Here is a 24,910-nt window from a genome sequence, read left to right as displayed (position 1 = left end):
ACAGCAGGGGTCCCAACTAGACCATGAAGATGTGTGCAGTGGAGTTGAAAGAAATTAATTTTCCTTCTAAATGTTATATTGATAATTATGATAATAATAATAAATAACATAATAGTCTGTGTATTAATATGAATATCCTGTAAAACGGTTATAGAAATTGTGAAAGTTGATTATGTATTTACACATTACATGTATGAATATGAATATTGTGGCTATAAATGTGCAATTGCAGTTTTATGCCAATAAAATATATGTTATGTTATGTTATGTTAAATATTACTAATAATGATAATTATTATTATTATATAATATTACATATAAAATAATAAAAGATACAGTACTGTAATAACATTGAAAATAATAATGATAATAAAACACATGTATAGTGAATACTCAATTAGTTCTTTGTGTTGACAAACACTATTTTCCGACATCAGACAGACAGACAGAATATTTTATTGACGTAAACTGTACAGTTTTTTGTCATACATACAATATATACACATACATCAAAATATTGTCATGTGATTTTATACAAATAACAAAAAGCGTAAGCATTTTTGAATGAAATAATTGAATTTACATGTAACATAGATTGTTATGGAGGATGAGTCTTATACATTTAACAATTATACATGGAAGTATCATTTGGATACGTAGAGCTAAATGTATACCACTATTTACAATAAAGATTTTCTCAGCATAAATGCATGATAAATGAATTTAGACAAATTTTTAATAATAACTTGTTTATCACTATTGAGAAATTCAATAAATTTCATTACATTTGGCCTCCTGTAATAATATGATTTTAAATATGTTTTTCTTATATTCTCATACAATGGGCACACTATGATAAAATGGTATTCGTCTTCTATATCTCTGTTCTGACAAAATATGCAGTAACTCAGATTTCTATCTGTTCTATTTCTAGAGTAACGACCTGTTTCAACTCCTAATTTATGCGAGGATAGTCTTAATCTAGCTAAAGCACTCCTGTATTTAAACGGTAATAAATCTAAATATTTTTCAAATAGAAAACTAGTTTTAAAATTTTTGTACATATCTAATGTTCCACAATCGTTCATACGTTGGCACCAATTCTGCTTAAAAGTATCTATTACACGTTCTTTAAAGGCTAGGTGGAACTTATCTATGTCTACCAACGTTGGATTATTCCATACATAGGAAAAGCCAAAATTGTCTAAAAGACATTTCACCTGATAAGCCCAATTATTTCTATTAGTTTTACTAACAAGAAAACATTCATACACTTTGACTAATAAAATATTTGGAGATGAAACAATTTTACCCCAGTACTTTATTATTCGTACATATCTATTTATATATAACGGGTAACGCCCTAGTTCTCCATATACACCTATACTGCTAGACGATGTTTTGACATTCAGTAAAGATTTGCAGAACTTAAGGTGAATACGTTCAATTTCTTTCGATTTTCCAAACCCCCATATTTCACAACCATAATTAAGAGTAGAACCAACAAAAGCATCAAATAACTGACATATAACACTGGGTTTTAAACTTAAACCTTTAATATTATTCATTAAAACATTTAACATTCATTTATAACATTTGAGCCCTTTACCAGCCAAGGTTTCTTGATTTAACACAAAAGTACCTGTATAATTAAAAACTATCCCAAGGTAATTAAAATTATCAACAATATCCAGTTCCTGATTATTGTAATACCACTTTTCATTATTTTTAACTGGACCCCGCTTTCTAAAAACCATAATCTTTGTCTTTAGAGTATTTACTTCAAGTCCCCATTTGTTACAGTATGTACTTAAAAGATCTAGACTATTTTGCAAATCGACCACAGTATCTCCTAAAATGACCATGTCATCTGCAAACAACATAAGTATAAATGTGATATCATCTAAGCCTAAGCCACTGTCGGGCTGTTGTTGTAAAAACAGTTCAAGATCATCAACAAATAATGAAAACAGCAAAGGAGACATTACCTCCCCTTGTTTTAATCCTACAGCACATTCAAAATACTCAGAATAGGAACTACAACCTTTAACACAAACCTTTACTTGTGAATACATATCTCTAACAATTCTTAGTAATTTTCCATCAATGCCTAATTTAAACAACTTTAGCCAAAGACCATTTAAATAAACAGAGTCAAACGCCCTTTTCATATCTACCATACAACAATACAAACGATTTTTTTCGTTTAAAATCTTCTGTATAATAGCATTTAACACAAACGCAGCATCAACAGTGGAACGACCCTTGCGAAATCCAAACTGCGCATCGCTCAAAATATCATTATTTTCTACCCAGTCGCTAATACGCTTATTTAAAATTCCAGTGAATATTTTTGATAAACAACTCACAAGCGTTACGCCTCTGTAATTCTGAACATCGCAGGGATCGTTCTTTTTAAATACAGGCACAATTATACCCCTGGACCATTCCACAGGAAAATGTCCAGAATTCAATACAGCATTGAATATATCAACTAAATGAGATGACAATATATCAAAACACTCTATGAAGTATTCATTTATCAGATTATCATTACCATGAGCTTTATTTCTTTTCAACCTTTTAATAACATATTCAATTTCTAATACAGTAATTGGACTATCTAATTCCTCGAATCTACAAGCTTTGTCTTCGAAATTATTTTCCGAACAAAAGCGCTCAGCTTCATTATTAACAACATTTTGTATATCATTTTGTAAGCCTGAAAAATATTTATAAAAATCATCTACAGAGATGGAATTATTTGATTTCTTTTTATTTTTGCGAAACAGTCTCCAAAAATCCCTTGGTTTTGAATGACGTAAATTTTCTAATTCTTTCACTTTACCATATTCAAACTTTTTTCTCTTCGTTTTGACTAAACGTTTATAAATCGATTTCAGTCTAAGCATATTTAACCTATTTTCATCTGTTTTGATTCTATTAAATAATGTAAGAGCATCAAAATATTCACATTTAGCTTGACGACAGTCGTTATCAAACCATTCAGCCTTTTTGCATATTTTATTATCAACCCGTGATTTAACTGGATCGACAGTAGTTACCTTACAAAAAAGTGGCTTTGCAGCATCATTTATTACCTCTGTAAATCGTTCAATACAGCAATTTATAGTTTCACTGTCACTATTACTATTACATTCATAAACAACATTATTCAAAATCGGTAAACTTCCGATTATATTTCTCCTAAAAGCAGCTTTGTTATCATCTGACTATTTAATAGCCGTTTTTTCATAAGGCGATTTTTCAGCTTGTGTGACATAATTACACAAAATGGTAAATGACAATGCACAATGATCTGACCATTCACATAATGGTTCGACATTGAAGTTATCAATGCAATAAAAGTGTTGATCATTTAATAGCAAATAATCTATGGTACTTGATCCTTGACTGTTAACAAAAGTAAATGACCCGTCAAGGTCATTTGCCAGTCTACCGTTTGCAATTCGTAATGACATAGATTTACATAAATCAATCAATTTTAATCCATGCGAGTTAGTAACAGTATCATTTGATTTTCGCTCACACTGAAAATCGGGCATATAACTGTCATCGTCTATAAAATCCGTGACCTGATCACATACTATATAATCTCTCCTTGTCCCAACACGTGCATTTCAATCACCTGTCAATAGTACTTTACCATGTGTTTGAAAATGGTTCATATCCTGTTGCAACAACTCAAATAAGTCTATATTTATGAAATTATAATCAAGTGAATTTTCCACCCAAATATATACACCAGAAAGAAAAATATCAGCATCTAAACTAAAAAAATGTTTATCAAGTTTTACCCATATAATAGTATCATAACGATTTTTTACAATAGAAATACCTTTGCTTAATGTCTCTTTTATATATAAAACAATTCCACCGCTACAACGTTCTGAGTTCTTATGTTGGAATTTCCTATAGAAATTAAAACACTTATAACCATTTATGTCTAACTGTGAGTGCTCATTTGTCCAGGATTCATACAAAAAAAAATCACGTCATTTTCACAAATATTATTTACAAAGTCAAGATCGCTGATTTTTTGTCTCGTTAAACCATTAATGTTCCAAGAAAGTACTATGAGATCAGCCTCCGAAATCTATGGAAGCGTATATCGTACATCCTGTTGACGAGTTCATATAGGAAAAACATGTTATGATATGTCTACTTGCTTCAATAGAACACAGTAAGTCGACATAAATAAGATGACTTGTCTACATAATATTCCAGTATCGCTACATAAAGTTTAGCGGCATGCTAGTATGTTCTCACCTTTGCTACATATATTATTCCGACATTTTCATAATAAGGATATGTCGACATACATCAACACGTCTTCGCGGTTTATATTTTCCCTAATCATGTATATTATACTAGTATTACGACATACATTTTGATAATGTAACCACTTAAACCATTGCCGAAAAATGTCAAAATAATTGTTTAGGTATACAGTAATTGAACCGTCCGTTTTTCAGTCTGTCTGTCTGTCCATCCGTCCGTCCCCACTTTGCTTTTCCAGAGCATAACTTAAAAACTATTAAGAGATTGACTTCAAACTTTGAATATAAGTAGATGTCGACAAAGAGGAGTACAATATCTAGTAACCATAACTCCATCTTAGTATTTTTGAGTTATTCTGAGTTTTGAGTTTTACTTACGCTTTGCTTGTCCGTAGCATAACTCGTGAAGTATGCAAGGGATCGACTTCAAACTAGGAATATAGATAGATGGCAACAAGGAGGAGTGCAGTACCCAGAAACCATTATTCCAATTTTAGTAACTTGTTTTAGCTCATTTTTACTTTCTCTTTGCTTGTCCGGAGCTTAACTTAAAAACTATGCTAGGGATTAACTTCAATCTTGGAATATAGGTAGATGACGATGAGAAAGAGTGAAATACCCAGTAACCATATCTCTAGCCCCAGTTATTGTTGAGTTATTCCTTTTTTCTTTTTCTTTGTCAATCTATTTTCTTGGTTATTATAGAAGGTCAACCTACAATATTTGAATTAAGATTAGAGAATAATTATAATAAAAGAAGTGCAGTGCAGAAGAAATATTTCTCCAGCATAAGTAATTTCATTTTGAACTAAGTTCAGTACAAAATTTCATGAACTTTACTTTTCCGCTTCTATAAAATATCAATTTAAAAAAGAAATCTGCCATGTAACTGTGGTCTAAGGTGTTGGCTAAAGAACAAATAATGAACAAATTTCGGAGGGTGGAGGTTCAAGTACCGGTCGGAACGATATCTATTAAAACAAATGTTCTTCTTTTTACTTAGACAGTGCTATTTAGATGCTCTGGAGTCATCTGGTCATTTTCACAGTGGCATGCGCAAACCCCAGGTTCCTATCTCAAAGGTCAATATCACAGTTGAAAGTCAAATGTCATGTAATCCGGCCCATAACTTTGACATGAATGGAGCAATCTTGTTTATATTCGGCACGAATGTCAACTTCAGTGACACGGTGTGTCAAGTGCATATCCTAACTTAAAAGTCAATGTCACAACTGGGGATCAAATGTCATATCAGATCTTGTCCGGCCCATAACTTTGACTTGCATTGAGGAATCTTGTTTATATTTAGCATGAATGTTTCACTTGATGAGACGGAGTGTCATGTGCAAAGGTCAAAGGTCGAGGTCACAGTCATATATTGAAAAGGGCGGGCTCGACATATTGCCCGTGGTAATCTAGTTAAGTTATGTTCCGGACAAACAAAGTGGGGACGGACGGACAGACGAACTGAGAGAAGTCAATCCCTTGAATAGTTTTTTTAAGTTATGCTCCAGACAGGCAAAGTGGAGACGGACAGACAGAGAGACGCACACACGGACGGACGGTTTAGTTACTATGTTTTGACGTTTCTCCGAAATGGTTTAAGTGGTAAAGTTGTCAAAACGTATGTCGGAATACTAAGATCATATATATAATTAGGGAAAAGATAAACCGCGATACTCTGTATATATAGCCAAAGCGCGATACACCTTCTCGCAAAAATGTGTTGATGTATGTCTACATATCCTTATTATTAAAATGTCGTAATAATATATGTAGCAAAGGTAAGAACATATTAGCATGCCACAAAACTTCAAGTAGCGATACTGAAATATTATATAGACAAGAGATGTTAATTATGTCGGCATGATGTGTTCTATTGAAGCATGTCGACATACCATAACATGCCTTTCCCTACATGAACACGCCAGCAGGATGTACGATATACGCTTCCATAGAAATCCCCTACCTAGACTTGTCCCTGGCGACATCATAATTACGTATTATGAAAAAGGTCATATTGATAAAGGTGATCCTTCCATTATATTTATATAGAATACTTACAAAAAGAATGGGAACATGATTTTCTCGTATACATGCAATCACCATTATTTGAATATAATACTACTGGATAAAATCAAATTATTGTGTTCCATCTGTTCTGAATTTTTAATTTCAGTAAGTTGCCAAAAGTGTACTTTTTCATGCTTTACTTTGTAACACTAAAATGCAAATTTGGTTTTCAATTTTAGACAAATGTTATTAACAGTATTCTGCAAGCTGCACATTTTTCTGAAATATCACAAATCTCCAGACAGAATTTGAAAAAAATAAAACTTGCTTATTTCCTAAAGCATTATTTCCTAAAGTAAGTTTCTTGTTATTTTATTATTGTAAAAATAAGTTTCTTATTATTTCATTATTGTGTTTGATCAACAAATATTTTTCTTCATATAGAAATGTCAACAAGAGCTGTCAGTGGACAGCGCGCTCGACTATTCTCAGTGCTTGATAGTATAATATAAGCTATGAGTAAAATTATAACATTACAATAAGCATATTCTAAGTCGAAAAGGGGCCATAATTCAGTCAAAATGCTTGATAGAGTTGCCTCCTCCTTTTTACAGACTGGGGTCATGATGGTTAACAAGTATGCAAAATATCAAAGCAATATCTCAATGGACCTTGAAAATATTTGGGGTGGTACGCAAACTTTAACATTTGTGTGACGCTCACGATCAGGCTATCGCCGACGCCGGGGCGAGTAAATTACGAAGTTGACCCTTGTTTATTGGAACCATACTGTGATAATCATTAGCCCCCCAACTGTGCTGGAGAAGACAAAACTCTCTTGGCCCACTGCCAAGATCTAGGCCTTTAAATGGGCTTTTATCTCGGCAGACCGTCTGCGTAGCTTGAAAGACAATACATATATGTATATTTAGACATTAAACACATTGTCTTGGCCTTCTCATTTTCTTCTTGCAAAGCATGTACATGTATAATTACCATAATGGAAATTCAAAAGAATACAGTTATTTTGTGGTGCCTCTTTAAAGATGTATTTCCATGATGGTAATTATACATGATTTGCATGAAAAATATGAGTTATACAAGAATTTAGTTACAAATTGACAGTGGCGTATAGTAGGCCAAGACAATGTGTTTATTGTCTTAACGCTTTATTGAATTAATGTAGAAATATGTAAATAAATCAGTGTACTTAGTTAAATTTCAATCACATTTTGTTTCTACAGATTTATTTATTTGAGTCTCATCAATGTACATACATTATATTATACAAAGTTATAAACAAGAAAACAATATAAAAAAGTACATCACCTCTCATGTAATGAGTTATAAGAGACTTTTGGAACACTTAACATTACATTATATCACTATACTATTTACACAGTATTAAAACTAAGAAGTACAGTTATTCATCTATATTCTTAAAACTATGCTGAAAAGAGATTGACGGAATAAGTTTGCAGATAAAGTTGTGAAAACACATTTATTCAGTAAGGACCTAATTGTCCAATTGAAAACTTGTAGTATGGTTGTATATTACAAGTATTATAAGAATGATTTTCATGAAGTTTTTGTGGGCGAAGAAAGTAGGCCACTAGGTCGTGGCGGATCCATCGGACGGATCCATAATGTTTACATAGAACAGACTCTCCAATCGTGACTGTCAAATACGATTGACCAAATTTACACAATAGACCACATGCTTTTTGTTTGGGATACCACTTGTGACCACCTGACCTTGGTATAAATAGAATAACAATAGAGGGAGGAGTTAGATGAAATTTATCGACAAAAACTGGAACTGTCCATGAAACTTTGCACATTTGTTTATCATCATTAGGTGTCTATGTAGGCCAAGAACAATAATTCTGAAATGTATTTGTCAGAATTACGGCTTTTTTTACTTACACAATTTGATTTTCACTTTGAGGTCCACTTTTTCCAAAAAATATAAAAAGCTTTAGCTTCGAAAATTTGCCCGACTGTTTATCGTCATGTATTTGTCAGAATTATGGCCTATTGGTCTTAGAAAATATGAATTTCTTGGTTAAAATTGTTGTTTAGGTCCACTTAACTTGAATACCATAAGAACACTAGCATTGATGTTAATCATCATTAGGTGTGTGCGTAGGTCAGGTGCAGTAAGTCTGATATACATTTTGTATAAATAATGGCTCTTTATTTACTAAGAATTTTTTATTTCTTTTTTTTCCTTGAATTCTTTTGTAACTATAGCTTTGAAACTTTGTACGCTTGTTTATTATTGTGAGATTAGTAAGTAGGTAAGGTCAAGAGCCAAAGCTCTCTCTTGCATTTTTGTCAGAATAATGGGCCTTTTTAAATTACAAAATCAGCAATTCTTGTTGTTTTTTTAAGTTCAGTTTTCCTGAATACTTACTGTAGTTTTGAAACTTCATAAACTATTTTTGTCATTAATTAAGATGAGAAAGAGGGCAAAGAATCATAACTCTTTTTTCTGCATTTTGTCCAGCACTTGCCGACGAGCGATGGTACCCGCAAGATATTTTACCTGTTCTACCACGTTCGTCTTACTTAGTAGCTACACATGATTTCTGAAATCAAACCGAAATCGTAAAGCCAGGTGATAAAGAACAAAGTTTTGTATTTGTACACTTATGGTCATTTTAACCCGACACCTATATAGTGTCGTGTAGTTCGATTACTTGTGAACGGATTTCGTTCAAATTTTGAATTTAAATAATTTAACACATTATACTTACTTCCCCGTAATTCCACCCCGATTAGTAAACATCTGAAGTATGTAACTATGAATGTACAAGTGCTCATGAAAATCTTTTACTTTCCCTGGTGAAGTTATATTTGTATGTTAATATCGCTAAGATTCCGGTCTCCATTCAGTAGGGTATGAAGTGTTACGGTGCAATAGATGGTAGTAATGGTGACATTCAAAGGAGAATTGATGAGTATTCTCTGTAAGACCACATTGACAAAGAGGTGACTGATAAATGTTTTTCTAAACAAAGGCTGGTTTAGGGATCTGCATTCAGGCATTCAGTGCGGAGACGAGCATGTTGGACTTGCCATTTCCTGTCGCCTACGTAGAAGTATTTAGGACATCTCGTGACATTACGTTTTAGCTGCGTTTTGAAGGAAGCAACGGACGGTATGTTTTGTAGCTCTCTGGAAAGTTCTTTCCAATCTCTTAAAGCCGAAGGCAGAAAAGCGTTATAGGAAATGGATGTTCTTGTGTCTAAAGACTGGATATCATCGGCATTGCATAAGTTATACCGAAAAGTTTCCTTAGCAGAGGTAGGGACTAAGGACGAAAGATAATCAGGAGTTAGGCCGTTCTTTGCTTTTTAGAGTAGAATTAGCTTATGGTTTTGTCTTCGACTTCTCTATGGAGTCCATTGAGAAACCCATGTTTAGTTGCGGGAAGCTTCAAGCTGAATTTATCCCGCCCGCTTAGCTCAGTAGGGAGAGCGTTGGTCTACGGATCGCGGGGTCGCGAGTTCGATCCCCGGGCGGGGCGTATGTTCTCCGTGACGATTTGATAAAAGACAATGTGTCTGAAATCATTCGTCCTCCACCTCTGAAAATTCATGTGGGGAGGATGGCAGTTCCTTGCGGAGAACAGGTTTGTACTGGTATAGAATTCAGGAAGACTGGTTAGGTTAACTGCCCGCCGTTACATGACTGACATGTAAAACGGCGTTAAATTCAAAACAAACAAACAAAATGACGCTGAATTTTGTCGACTGGTTCGAGTTTCTCGGATTGCGAACAGATGATATATTCCACATCCGCATATTCAGTAAGAGGTCTGATGAAAGATATCACCTCTAATCATCTTCTATATACATGTAAATGAAACTTAAGTTTACGCCTTATATGTATTCTTTTCCAGGCCCGCCCTTTAAAGGCCCTTACCCATACATTTTAGTTGAAAAATAATTTCTCTCAGAAATCCATTTAAAGTGAGTACTCTGAAAGTGACGATGGTACAAACTTATTGCAAAGATGTTTGCAACATATTCTTATGAATAACGAAAAATATTATAAAAAAAATGTACATTCTTCTTGCATTTTTATCATTACCGAACTTTTTCACCCGCTTTATCATTTTCAGTGTCATGTATGCATTATATGTCAAACTTGGTGGAAACGAACTTGCTGAAAAAATTTCACCAATCTGTGGGCGAGTAGCTTTAATGGAGTCGATATGAGAATGCCAGAAACAGTAATCAGAAAAGTAGACGCCAAAATGTTTGTGTACAACTACTGAGGAGATTGGTTGATTATGCATAACAAGTGGTGGATGTAAAGGTTTGGATAATTTAAATGAGTAGGTGATAGATTCTGATTTGGAAGGATTAAAGGTAACTAACCATGTATCGACCCAATGTGATATCCTGCCAATGTCGGATTGGAGTATTACTGAAGCCGAAATAGGATGATCAACAATTATATGCAAGCTGGTATCGTCAGCAAAAAGATGTACATGTGAATCCAAGTCGTCAACGATGTCATTGATGGAAACTTAGAATAAAATAGGGCCAAGAATAGATCCTTGGGGAACTCCTGTATTTACTCTAGACCAGTTTGATTGGATACCCGGTAAAACAACAGACTGGCGTCTGATAGAGAGATAGTTAGAAAACGATTTCAAAAAATGTTCATCCAATCCAGCATTTTTTAACTCGAAGAGGAGACCTTTGTGACACATTTTGTCAAAAGCTTTACTCTTATATAAAAAAATATACAGATCGTATTTAGAGACCAACGTCGAGAGCCTTACAGAAGGTATTGTACAAACATATAAGCTGATTCACTGTTGATCCTCCTGGTGCGAACCCAGATTGCAAAGAAGAAAGAAAGTTATTATCATAAAGAAAGTTGAAAAGATACTTAAAAGTAATGCGTTAAACGATATAGATCGGTTGTTGTTGAGTAAAGACGGGTCGCCTTTTTTAAATACAGGACAAACAGTAGCATCTTTCCAGTTACAGTTTAAGTACAGGAGTAGTTTCGCGCAATATCCGGTTACTAATTCCAGCAGGTCCGGCTGCTTTGTTGATTTTTAGGGATTTCAGGGTGTCTTCAGCGTCTTGTAGGGTAATTGTAATGGAGTCTAGTGTGTTTCTTGACTCCTGATAATAAATGTTAGTTAGATCCTTATTGATTTATAAGCGGAGGAACGGCTGGTTTGTCAGGTGGAGAGATGAAGTATTTAAACTGACAAGTTTTCAACAGTCTTTGGCAGTAGTAGATTCAGTTTTTAGTAAATCAGCATTTTGAGGAAGAGTTTTTGTTTAGCAGTGCGAATAAGTAAGACTATTTCATTGCGAATTATTCTGAATTTATTCCAGTGAGCAAGGTTCTTATTTATAGCTCCGTGATAGCATTTTTTTTTCTTTATTAATGAGCCGCGCCATGAGAAAACCAACATAGTGGGTTTGCGACCAGCATGGATCCAGACCAGCCTGCGCATCCGCGCAGTCTGGTCAGGATCCATGTTGTTCGCTTTCAAAGCCTATAGCAATTAGAGAAACCGTTAGCGAACAGCATGGATCCTGACCAGACTGCGCATCCGCGCAGTCTGGTCTGGATCCATACTGGTCCAAACCCACTATACAACTTTATAACATATGTATATCAGTATCAACCCTTCGGAAACGTTCAATATTGAACGTAATACGAAAGACCAAATTATATATAACAGTAATTACTAATAACAGAGAAAACATAAGTTAGTGTTATTGAAATTAATACCAGCTGTGTATTACCCTTTCATGTATAGAAAGGGGAATGGCTGGAGTACAGTTAGTGCCTTTAATTATGATTAAACCCGAAATAAGTTATCAAAATATATATTAATCAATTATAATTTCAATATTAAATATACATAAAATATACAATAGATGTACATTATGTTGATATCTTCCGAAACGAAACAAAGACACCAACATAGTTAATAACTCACATAAAAATTCAGATCTTTTATGGGTTACTAGTGCGTGGCGGTAAACTCAACTTAAACACTATTTAACATATAACCGAGCATATAAACCTAATTTTGTTCTCCATATAATAAGTCGTTTCTAATGGAAAATGATTTATTAACATAAGCTGCTAAATTTTTTAATAAACGTTTGTTTTCAGATTTCATTAGCTCTAAAAATTTAAACATGTTTGGGCGTTTCCAAAAGTATGATGGTATAAATTGTTTTCTCAGTTCAGCATACAGTACACACTATAAAACAAAATGATACTCGTTTTCAAGTTTGTCACAAAATGTACATTTTCTCTCAATTAACGGTGTACTAACTGGTTTGTTTCATCTACCAGTTTCTATACATAATCTGTGAGATGATACACGAAGTTTTGTTAAACTAATTCTAACTTTGGGAATATCAAGCAAGTTTAAATATGGCTGAAAACTAGAATTTGCAATGTGTCTGTAGAAAATTGCTCTACTAGAGTTTAAAAGTCTACCATTCCAGTTTTGAAGAAACTGATCACTGATTCGTTGTTTTACAGTTATAAGAAATAATTCAAAATTTCCAACTGTTTGAAAATACCTAGCCTGGCTTCCTGGCTGCATGGTTATTTTTATATAAGTATTGAAAACATTTTGTAAGAAAATTTTACGCCTCTAAAATAGCACAATTTTATCTGATGGCTGAACCATACCTATGTTCGGAGCCAGGGGCAATAAAAATCTCAATGTAGAAACAACCTTCTGGAGTTACTTCCCTCTTAATGAAGAAAACTGATATATGTAAATAAGAACAAACATAGGGACGGGAGCCAGTCTAGAAAATACCATACATCATTAAAACCTAGCGAGAATAACAAGTCTCTTAGTAGAGAACACCAGTTTTTCGTATTAGGCCTATCTAACAGATCTTGTTACAACATATTATATATAATTTTTATGTACTTTTTGCTATCTGACTGTAAAATCTTTAGCCAAAATTTAACTATTATGTGAAACATAGAGTATATTTAAGGGAGAATTTGATAATTTTATTGAAAACTTTGACAATTGCGTGGTATTATGTTTTAAATTATCCTCCACTTTTAAATGCAAGAGATGCTATTATGTACTTCGTTATGTTTCGCATGAGGGCTCATCTTTTTATAATCATAAATTAGAGAAGAATTGTATTTTAAGCATACAATCGGGTCTAGAAACTGTAAAGTTAGAATATCCGGACACACTATTATTTTTGTCAGGCCAAACAAACGATTTTCTAGATTTTACACCATTTGATAATTTAGATTATATTTTTGGAGATGTTGCCTATGAGGATAGCAATTTTAACTCTCCACGTAACAATAAAGATTTTTCTTACTTAAAGATAGCTTTTAGAGACTGACCAGCTAGTGTTTTCTGGGCTTCAGAAAATGATCCACCCGTAGTAAATACAATTCCAAGATATACAAACTTGTTAACTATCTCAAGAACTTGATTTCCATATCTAAATTGTAAACCATTTGGTATTCTGCCACCTTTTCTAAAAATCATGATTTTTGTTTTTGAAGAATTAAAAGACAATTTCCATCTTTGACAACAGTCATATAACAGATTTAAGTTTAGCTGTAACTCTTCACTATTGTTTGCAAAGATAACAATATCATCAGCATCGAGGATTAAAAACATTTTAAACATGTAAGTATCTATACCATCCATACCGTTTTCAATATACATATCTTCAATATCATTAACAAACATAGAAAAAAGAAAAAGCGACAAAGATTCACCTTGTCTAACGCCAAGGTGACATTCAAAACTATCACTTAATTGATTCATGTACTTAACTCTTGATTTTACATTGCTATACATTGACTTATGTTGTGATCGATGGTTTATTTTTCAGGTCTCACATTAATATTTCTTGTTGGTATAGACACCTTGGAAAGTTCAAGTATTTTGTTTGTAACAGATGAAGTATATTTGTCAATGTCATCATAATTTAACTGGTCCCAGTTGATATCGCTGATTTAACGTCTAAGTGAGAAATGATGTCGTCGGTCGTATAGCCCAGAGACCACCAATTCAAAACAGTACATGGAACTTACTTAAGTGTATACCTGTGAATAACTTCATGTTTGTCCCTTCTGATTGGTCATGCATGTAAACAAACCCAAGAAGTGATTTTTTTTCAAAATGGAATATATTTACTGCATTTATAGTATCTCATTATACATTTGACAAAAATTGCAACATTTTATGTGTATTGAAAAATGTTTTATCAAATGAATTTATCCCGTCATACCAACGATGTAAATAGGGGGTCATCTCATGCACACGAAAATTACTAAAATGAAGTATCACTATTTATATGATTTTCGTCCAATATTATTGTGGAATTAAGATAGTTCTTGAAAAAAGTGCGATTGGATATACATGTTTCGATTTATGGAAGGCCGTACACGCCATAATGTTATCATTGAAGTCTATAGGAAAACAATTGGTGTATAATTTGAGGAACTCACCAAGCTGACGTTCATAATGTATTTTTTACTAAAACATTCCCAAAATCTTTTGAAACGAGCTAGATATGAATACGTCTGACCTAAGTGTTGAGCATTGCTTACTGATAATTAACAATATATTTGTTGTTATTTAGCCTGTGACATCCATCCCATTTAGTATTTCGATTGATTCTGGGAGCATTTTGCTTTAAAATGTACGTCATTGCAATAATACGCAAGGGCTTCCGTCATCCACATAATGTACTTCATGTATTAATTGCTGAACAGACCACTTTTCCTAACCTTTTGAACTCACTAGATAAACACGCAATGAAACTGATTCGACTTTACCATAACTCTTCATTTACACTGTACAGCTGGAATAATTTTAATAAAAATACATAAGTAATATCGACCCGATATTATATATCATGATTACTGAATAAACATTTATAAGCGAATTTTAGACATCCGTTTAAGTGGTTTGTTTGATTAGAAGCCAGTATACGGTACAACCCGAACCATTTTGATTTAGTGTTCCGTTCACCAGGTCTGTGACACGGGTTTTATAGTTTGCAACAAACATGTGAAAATATATATCACTCTTGTCTCCGTGTTGTTGCAGAAAGTTTTTTTAATTTTGAAGAAACTATTTCGTCTTTTTAATCATACGACCAAAATGAGAACAACTTTGCGTAAAATTCCGGCTCAAGGAAGTTTTGAGAAAAATGTGGATGCTATCTTTTCTCAAAAATTTAGAAACTTTGTACATCAACATGTCGTTTTTGGCCAGGTTACATATCACAGAAGTTTCATAAAAAATCAACAGAGAATGAAGTCAAAATTTTATATCCAAAATGTTTAAAATTTACAATGGAAAATCTCCGTGAAAATGGATTTTTTGTTGTTAAATTCAAAATTTATCAATATAGATTTTATTATCACCCGCTTACTTCTTTAGGGTAATGTTGTTTTTAATATCTTTATGACGTAGAGCGCTCTATAAACACCCCCCCCCCCCCCCCCAAAAAAAAAGAAGAAAAAAAAAGAAAGAGAGTGAAAAGTGAAAAGTTTGGTACGGAATAGGTGAATCAAACAGTAGGATTGAAATCGCAGACAAGTTAAATATAATGAATATTAAATCTACATGTTTTCGCGCTTGTACAGATAGTTGTACAAATATTCGATATATTCTTCAGACCATTTCTGTCGTGCTAGTCAATATGAAGTGGTTGGGACATAAAAAAGTGTCTGTTCGATTTTGTGCAACTTCAGACAACAGCTTTTGCAAAGATGCCAACATACTAGCTAAAGTCTACAAACACTAGCGGATTCAAATAGTTCTCATTATTTTGCTCTGTAGGACTATTTTCCTTACTTCCATTGCAATATGTTTGCTGGATCACACGACACATCTATGTTTGACATTTTGGTAGCATTTTCATCATGAAATAATAGCAATACAGATTTTGTCATAGAAACTTCATTCACCAGCAGTACAATTTGGTGTCGCCTTTTAACTGATTTTTAATTGTGTTTGTTTGACTTGACTTTTCTTTTCCAGCACTGATAATATTCTTCAAGAAAATGTAAGTTACAGACATTTAAAATGTTTCGTGGTGTGTGTTGCATTCTCAGTTTTATAGAGAATAAAGAAGACTAGCTGTTTAGTGTGTTTATGCCAAAAGTTAAAACGCTTACATACCGGAAATGCTCAGAGAGTATTTTTTCAGCAGTTGTCAGTTTCACAATATCATTTTACTATAGTAAATGGACAGGTCCAAATAGACTAAAAGGAATCAACTACACTGTATCTTCAAATCAAAATGACTTGGTAAGAAATTAGGCTAGGCTATTCATCTAAACCAGCTATGCCCATGCCTTCATAATTCAGACATTTTGTGAAAAATACCTTGCAATAAGAATAAACGAGTTTGTTCCATTCTGTTTTTTTTATTTGATCGGGGTCTGTCCAGCTTTGAGGCCACTATTAGTGGTGTGACACCAAGTATCGGGGTCTGTCCAGCTTTGAGGCCACTATTAGTGGTGTGACACCAAGTATCGGGGTCTGTCCAGCTTTGAGGCCACTATTAGCGGTGTGACACCAATTATCGGGGTCTGTCCAGCTTTGAGGCCACTATTAGTGGTGTGACACCAAGTATCGGGGTCTGTCCAGCTTTGAGGCCACTATTAGCGGTGTGACACCAAGTCTGCTATTACGATAATGTACTTTTAACATGTAAAGGGGGGGGGGGGCGTGAATTTTGTCTTTGTGCCGAAAGTAGAATAATTACAGCTTAAATGATGGTGCCAGACTTTGCATTATTTATTATTTTGTTTACTTGGATAGAACCACCAATTTTCCGTGAACAAGCTTGATCGCTTCTCCATATGGCAGCTACAGGCGTACCTCGAACTCAAAGCGGTAAGGAGTCATTGATTTGAAATCACTGACCTTAACCACTCGGAAACGGAGTTTACTTTTGGAATGTCAAGTTTCCGGTGCGGTTTGAACACGCGACATTCCTCCCGCGAGGCAAGCGGTTTCAACACAGCCTCTTTACCACGACAACACCGTTCACGAGTTGTAAAGATGTCAGCATTGCCCATGTATTGCTTACCAGGTTTATCTTAGAGTAATTATTACACTTACCGTCATTACATTTACTCAACAGTTCACTCTTCTTCCGTAACCATGGTAACACAGTCCGCACTTCACTGCCCCGCCTTCCACCCGGGCACTTTGATATTACACTAATCATCTTCTGTTGCATCATTTTGAAACCTTGACACTTAACAAATCACTGACTGTTGGAATATCTACTAGTATATCCAGGTATGTCTATAATTCATTCACGCTATGTCCTTTCAAGAATATTTCCGTTGAGCTTACTCTATTAGTTCAGCTAACTTTCAGAGTTATATACAAAATATTTATCAAAGTACATACGACATTCTGATTTTGCACGATCGAAACACAAAACCACGTACAGACTTACAGTCATGAAAAATAAACTAGAAATATACTAAATTACACAGTTTCATGAATATCAAATTAAAAGTATATCAGGATGTAAGACTATATATGTATATTTGCGTTTGTGATATTTTCCACTAGATAGATATATTTATAATTTAGATTTTAAGATTGCTTCATTTAATCCCATTTCATTTTTATATTGTTAGTAAGAGAAATATTGACAGATAATACATGCTTTATCTACCCCTTCCGTGTAATTATTTCACCTTCAATGTGAAATTTACTTAAAGAATTAATCCTTCCTCGTCAGATAATGTCATAAATGCTCGAAAGTTAAAAGTCAATTCCATCTATGTTAAATTCATTAAAATATCCACGAGCACCCTAAATCCTGGGAAAGATTCTCTGTTCTCGTCAAATATATCAGCATGAAACAAATACTACTGTCATATGTATGAGATCAACAGTATTTGTTTTACTTAATTTAATGCAGCACTTTATAAATTCAAGTTTAAATTTTCAAACAATCATCTTACTTATTACTTCAAACACTTAAGCACGAAATAACACGTACTTTGCATTAAATAATCTCTCAGGTAGGTTAAGTATGTTGAAAATGATAACATCATGATGTTTGTTTTTATATATTTTTTAAATTCCCACCGCTCGCTCGAGTCATGAGGAAACATGCACTATGATTTAATTAGTAGGCTTAAAATGCAAAAAAGTTGACCACGTTTATGCACATATACTTTTTATTCCCAGTTCCTGTAGCGGATATTAGTAAAACGTGTTAACTAAATAATGCTATTAACAAAAAGTTGAAATTTTTCATGAAACTTAGTCAAATATTGACTCCGGTGTTGGAATCGTTTAAGCAAACTGCAGAAGAAATATAATTGGACAAGAGTGGTATTCTTTTGTAAATGCAAGTATACTTGGATAGATTTAGAGGAGAAAGTTAAATATTATTACTTTTAGGTAGGCATATCAAGTTATTGTCAATAATGAACCGTTGTATACACCCAGAAGTTACTCAGTTTGCAATTGAGGCCCTAGACAAAGATTTTTCAGCAAACCGATTTGCAATTTTCTGAAGTATAACTGGCAGTCTAATAAAATAGAAAATAGCTGTACACGATGAAGTTTTATATGAATTAGAATGTAACTGTACAAAATGAAGTTTTATTGTAATCCTTGAATGTACCGGAATCAAATTTAGTTTTACAGTGATTTAAAATGTAGCGGTTTACAATGTAATTTTATGAAGAAGCAGAATGTATAGGTTCACAATGTAGTTAATTAGAATATATTGGTACCCAATGTAGTTTTATAGTAATCTATCATGTGGCTGCACACGATGAAGTTTTATGGTCATATAGTGAATTAGAATGCAGCGGTTAACAGTGTAGTTTTATAGTGAATTAGATGTAGCGGTACAGAATGTAGTTTTATAGAGAATTAGAATGTAGAGAAACACGATGAAGTTTTATAGTGAATTAGAATGCAGAGGAACACGATGAAGTTTTATAGTGAATTAGAATGTAGCGGTGCAGAATGTAGTTTTATAGTGAATTAGATGTAGCGGTACAGAATGTAGTTTTATAGTAAACTAGAATGTAGAGAAATACGATGAAGTTTTATAGTGAATTAGAATGCAGAGGAACACGATGAAGTTTTATAGTGAATTAGAATGTAGCGGTACAGAATGTAGTTTTATAGTAAACTAGAATGTAGAGAAATACGATGAAGTTTTATAGTGAATTAGAATGCAGAGGAACACGATGAAGTTTTATAGTGAATTAGAATGTAGCGGTACAGAATGTAGTTTTATAGTAAACTAGAATGTAGAGAAATACGATGAAGTTTTATAGTGAATTAGAATGCTACGGTGCCCCTTAAGTGACATGTTACACACTTTTTTTCCACTTGGGTAATGTGAGACTATTTTTTATTTCGTTTTTACGAAATGTATTTCGTTTGAACGAAATCATTTCGTTTAAACGAAATCATTCCGTTTTTACGAAATAACTATTTCGTTTACACGCAATCATTTCGTTTTAACGAAAAAAGTATTTCGTTTAAACGAAATAACATGATTTCGTTTAAACGAATTGTTATTTCGATGAAACGAAATAATTATTTCGTTAAAACGAAATGATTTCGTTTAAACGAAATAGTTATTTCGTTTTAACGAAATGATGTTATTTCGTTTAAACGAAATAATTATTTCGTTTCAACGAAATGATTTCGTTTAAACGAAATACATTTCGTAAAAACGAAACAAAAAAAGTCTCACATTACCCAAGTGGAAAAAAAGAAATGATTTCGTTTAAACGAATTGTTATTTCGATTAAACGAAATAGTAATTTCGTTAAAACGAAATGATTTCGTTTAAACGAAATAGTTATTTCATTTTAACGAAATGATTTCGTTTAAACGAAATACATTTCGTAAAAACGAAATAAAAAAAGTCTCACATTACCCAAGTGGGAAAAAAAAAGTGTTTGACATGTCACTTTCGGGGCACCGTAGAATGCAGAGGAACACGATGAAGTTTTATAGTAAAATTGATTTTTAACGGTGCAAAATGAAGTTTTTAAAAGTAATGTCCTGATAAATATTTTCCATAGGGAAGCTTTGATCACATCGTTCACATTTACTTCTGTGGACTGTTTGCTGACGTGTATACAAGAATTGAAGGTTGTAGCAGAAATTGCGAGAGTTGACTCAGAAGTATTGTCACTTCGTCCATTGTGCATTTAAATAGAAATTATATCAGATGTAAGTTAGTTCAGTTGTGATTACATGGATGAATAGCCTTTTTTTACTAGTTCAAATTTCACCGTGCGCACAAATTGCGTGTTTTTTTTCATAAACAATAAAAAACAACAAACAAAGCCAATCACCAATTAACATCAAAACAACACATCTACTCATATTAATTTATAACGATGTGAAGTTACTTCTTTTAGTCGTCTACCGTGAAAACTGTAGTTGCATCCTTACGGATTAAAGTTCGTTATGTAGTACGAAGGCTTGTTAACATATCAATTTCTGACGTCAGTAACGTCAGTGAGGTGTGGCGTGATCTTCGTTACCACGCTGTCTGTGCAGTCGGTATCTCGATAAATAAGCAACTTATCTTTATGATGCTTTCGAAAACTATTACAAACAGATTAAGGTGCATGGGTAGAATTTTTGTTAATCTCTTTTTTTGTATACACCTTTCTATGACTCCAGTGACATTACTTTTGGATCAACCCTCGTAAACTTTAATCCTTTTTATAACTTATAGATATATCTTTGTTTCTATTCTCATTTATTATCTAGCAAAAGAATACACTTCTAAGGGGAGCGGTGGTCTAGTGGTTAACGTGCCGGTCGCTCTACCCGGGAGTCGTTGGTTCGAACCCTACTGGGGTCACGATCACGTCTTCTCATATGACACCAGTACTAGTTTTACCAGGAAGCGGACTCGAGAGTGGTTCAAATAAGCTTAACACTTTCATCACAATCGAGCTAAAATAAATTTGCATAAACTAATTAATGCACTTAAATGCGCCAAAACTATGGAACGCACGGAAAGTTTCTTAATAAAAAAGACAATGCCTAAGAAATTAAAACTTAATGGATGGCATGGCGGACGTGCAAAATAACCTCGATGACGGGCCTCCCACACTTAAGGTTTTATTCAACATTGAACTACTGTAAGAATACAGTCTCATCGAACTTAATTAAACGTTTTATTTACCAACTTTCTAATTCCATATACTTCTTTAACTTTAATACTTTCACACATTCAACGTGACACTACTGAATAAACACAATTTTGGAACAATAATTGTCAAATAAAGGAACGCGAGCAATATTGATGTTTTATAAAAGCCAGGTAACAGTGGCAAGTCGTCTATTCACTTACTAATTATTACCTTAAACAGTCACATTGTTGATATTATATTTTTGTATACGTTACAAATGAAATGAAAACTTTTAATTGACTGCATATTACAATGAAAACCCTGTTGGATACAGTAATTTCAAATGATGCGGAATGCACTTTAAAATGATTGAACGGTTAAAGTAGAAAATTGAAAGATTCATTACAAATTCGATTTAAAATATCAAAAGATTATGTGTTTCTCAGTGACCAAACCTAACACTATTTTTCTGCACTGAATATGAACCAATCAATACTTAGAATATAACCAAGAAACTGCAAAGTTTCTTCTTTTTTTCATTTTTGTTTTGATATGTTTTTCAAGAAAACAAATACCCTGAATATCGCGCATTTTGATGGAGGCGGTGTGGCGAGGACCTTTCATTTAAACCAAATTTTCTCATAAAATAAAAAGAATGATTACCCCCTGCCCATCATCGACAATTTTGTTTCGGATGCAAGAAAAGTTTTCGTTGATGAATCAACCCAGTACTGACTCGCGTTGTTCTCCTCTCCTCTTCTTCTTGGCGTCCACACTCGTGTTGTTCTGATATCATTTTATTTTACCACATTATTGTATTATGGATCTATAAATTAAACACCGTAAGGCAGCTCGGGTAGAGCGCCTGCTTTAAGTGCGGGGCGTTTTGGGTTCGCTTTGTATTAGGCCTAGAGATACGGCACTTTTATTTACTTTTTGAGACCAATCAAATTTTAAGCCCGAGATTGTATGCTTAGGTAGGATTCAAATGGCAGTACCAGCTTCAAAATAGTGAGAGACACTGAATAAATAATCGCTTTTCCAGATATATGTATATATGGACAATAGAGCGGGTGTACATATAAAATTTCCGGATACAGTTTGGTAACTTTTTGTCAAACCAGTCGATCGGAATTTAAAGAAAATACTTACACGAAATTGACACCTTTTGATAACTTAACGTCACCCCGACTCAATAATAGGTCATATGACAACTTTGCATCTTTTGATGGTGGGGGAAGACCCCAAGAGCCCCTCCTTGCATTATATACTAACAGGCGAGCACCTTGTTAGAAACACCGACCGTCCGTGAGCCACCTAGATGGCTTCCTCACATGGAGAATCCAATGGCCCGAACGAGGCTCGAAACCTCATGGGTGGGGGTGGGGGGGCAAGTGATTTTAAGTCAGCGACTTTAACCACATGGTCACGGAGGCCCCTTCTTATGACTGGAGAAGAACGAAAACACAGAAGTGACTGCTATATATGTTTACATAAAGTTCTGATGTTATACATAAAACAGTTTCAATATATAAATCTTGAATATATAAATCTTGAATATATAAATCTTAAATATAATAATCCTGAATATAATAATGAATCTTAAAAGCATCATGCTGGATGACCACTTTCGTATAATTACGGTGTATTCTAGGATCAGTTTGTAGGGAGAATATATCTTATTTCCACACTATCTTTGCCCATTCTATACTATGTTTGAAATTATAAATTCATTGTTGCGCATGTTCTATGTGTAATGCGAAGGTGTTATGTCGCCGTTACTGTTCTTTCGGGTGTCCAACCTGAACAACCTGTAACAAGAATATGGCGTACCATTTGGGTCGAAAGTTTCCATGTACCACAGGTAGTAATAGAGTTATACCTGCAGGTATAAATTTATACCTGCGGGTATAAATTGGAAATGTACCCGCGGGTGTAATTTTATACCTGCGGGTATAATTTTATACCCGGAAGTATAATTTTTATACCCGCAGGTACAAAATTGTACCCGCGGGTATAAAAATTATACCTACGGGTATAAAAATTGTACCTGCGAGTATAATTGTATACCTGTAGGTATAATTTTTATACCCGCAGGTATACTTCTATACCCGCGGGTACAATTTTATACCCGCAGGTATAAAATTCTACCCGTGGGTATAAAAATTATACCTGCGGGTATAAAAGTGTACCCGCGAGTACAAAAATATACCCGCAGGTATAAAATTCTACCCGTGGGTATAAAAATTATACCTGCGGGTATAATTTTGCAACCGCGGGTATAATTTTGTACCCGCAGGTATAAAATTGTACCAGCAGGTACAAAATTATACCTGCGGGTACAATTTTTATACCCGCGGGTGTAATTTTTATACCTGCGGGTATATTTTTGTACTCGCGGGTACACTTTTATACCCGCAGGTATAAAATTGTACCCGCGGGTATAAAAGTATACCTGCTGGTATAAAATTATACCCGCAGATACAATTTTTATACCCGTAAGTATAATTTTATACCCGCGGGTATAATTTTGTACCTGCAGGTATAAGTTTATACCTGCGGGTGTAAAATTATACCCACGGGTATAAAAGTATACGTGCGAGTATAAAATACGTGCGGGTATAAAAGTATACCTGCTGGTATAAAATTATATCCGCAGGTACAATTTTTACACCCGTAGGTATAATTTTATACCCGCGGGTATAATTTTGTACCTGCGGGTATAAGTTTATACCTGCGGGTGTAAAATTATACCCGTGGGTACAATTTTTATACCTGCGGGTATAGAATTATACCTGCAGGTATAAAATTGTATCCGCGGGTACATTTCCAATTTTTACCCGCAGTTATAAATTTATACCTGCAGGTATAATTTCATTACTACCTGTGGTACCTGGAAACTTTCGACCCAAATGGTACGCCATACAAGAAAATATCGGTAAAACTAACGGTATGGCGTGTCTAACGTTGCAAAATAGAATAACTGTTTGTGTGTGTTCTATAATTGCATATATATGTTCTGTAAAGTTATATTTGTATTGTAAAATTAAATATGTACGTGTATAAGCTGATATATATATATGGAGTAAAAATGTATCGATAATTTTGTCTTTACATATTCCATAGTAAACATTGATATCGGACGAAAACATATGAATAGTACGGAATCCGGTTAGTGCCACATCGTATGTTGAGAGCGAGATGTTCGAACATGGTTTTAATCTGGCTTGCCCTTTGCAACAAGGTATCATTTATTTAATTCGGACATCAGGTTATGAAGATACGACTCCTCTGACAAGGCCCACCTCTCTATTTGATATATGAAGAAGTATGCATATTTTCACGAAAAATGGTACATTTTGAGACGGCCCCACGACGAAACTTTCAGTGATGAAAATATACAAATTACATATCTGTTTAGACAATGTTTACAT

At 33.9% G+C, this 24,910-nt stretch overlaps 3 protein-coding genes across 4 annotated transcripts in view; all 3 read right to left on the bottom strand.

The window, feature by feature from the left end:
• Positions 1 to 18,655, bottom strand: part of LOC123545038 (uncharacterized) — a 45,551-nt gene extending 26,896 nt beyond the window's left edge. Inside the window, exon 1 of the mRNA XM_045331278.2 lies at positions 17,449 to 18,655. Within this exon, the coding sequence (XP_045187213.1) occupies positions 17,449 to 17,572 (124 nt within the window). The 5' untranslated portion in view covers positions 17,573 to 18,655. The remainder of the gene's footprint in view (positions 1 to 17,448) is intronic.
• Positions 1 to 24,910, bottom strand: part of LOC123545048 (uncharacterized) — a 550,315-nt gene that overhangs the window by 182,007 nt on the left and 343,398 nt on the right. The gene's annotated exons all lie outside the window — the stretch shown is intronic.
• LOC123545040 (uncharacterized) overlaps positions 22,950 to 24,910 on the bottom strand; it is a 32,004-nt gene continuing 30,043 nt past the window's right edge. For both annotated transcript variants that reach the window (XM_053539242.1, XM_053539243.1), the window contains exon 6: positions 22,950 to 23,287. In XM_053539242.1, the coding sequence (XP_053395217.1) occupies positions 23,255 to 23,287 (33 nt within the window). In that variant the 3' untranslated portion in view covers positions 22,950 to 23,254. The remainder of the gene's footprint in view (positions 23,288 to 24,910) is intronic.

Source organism: Mercenaria mercenaria, chromosome 1 (assembly GCF_021730395.1).
Source record: "Mercenaria mercenaria strain notata chromosome 1, MADL_Memer_1, whole genome shotgun sequence".
In the NCBI taxonomy this organism is placed as follows: Eukaryota; Metazoa; Mollusca; class Bivalvia; order Venerida; family Veneridae; genus Mercenaria; species Mercenaria mercenaria.
The sequence above is the reverse complement of the archived record's forward strand: the minus strand, read 5'-3'. Positions and strand labels throughout refer to the sequence as shown.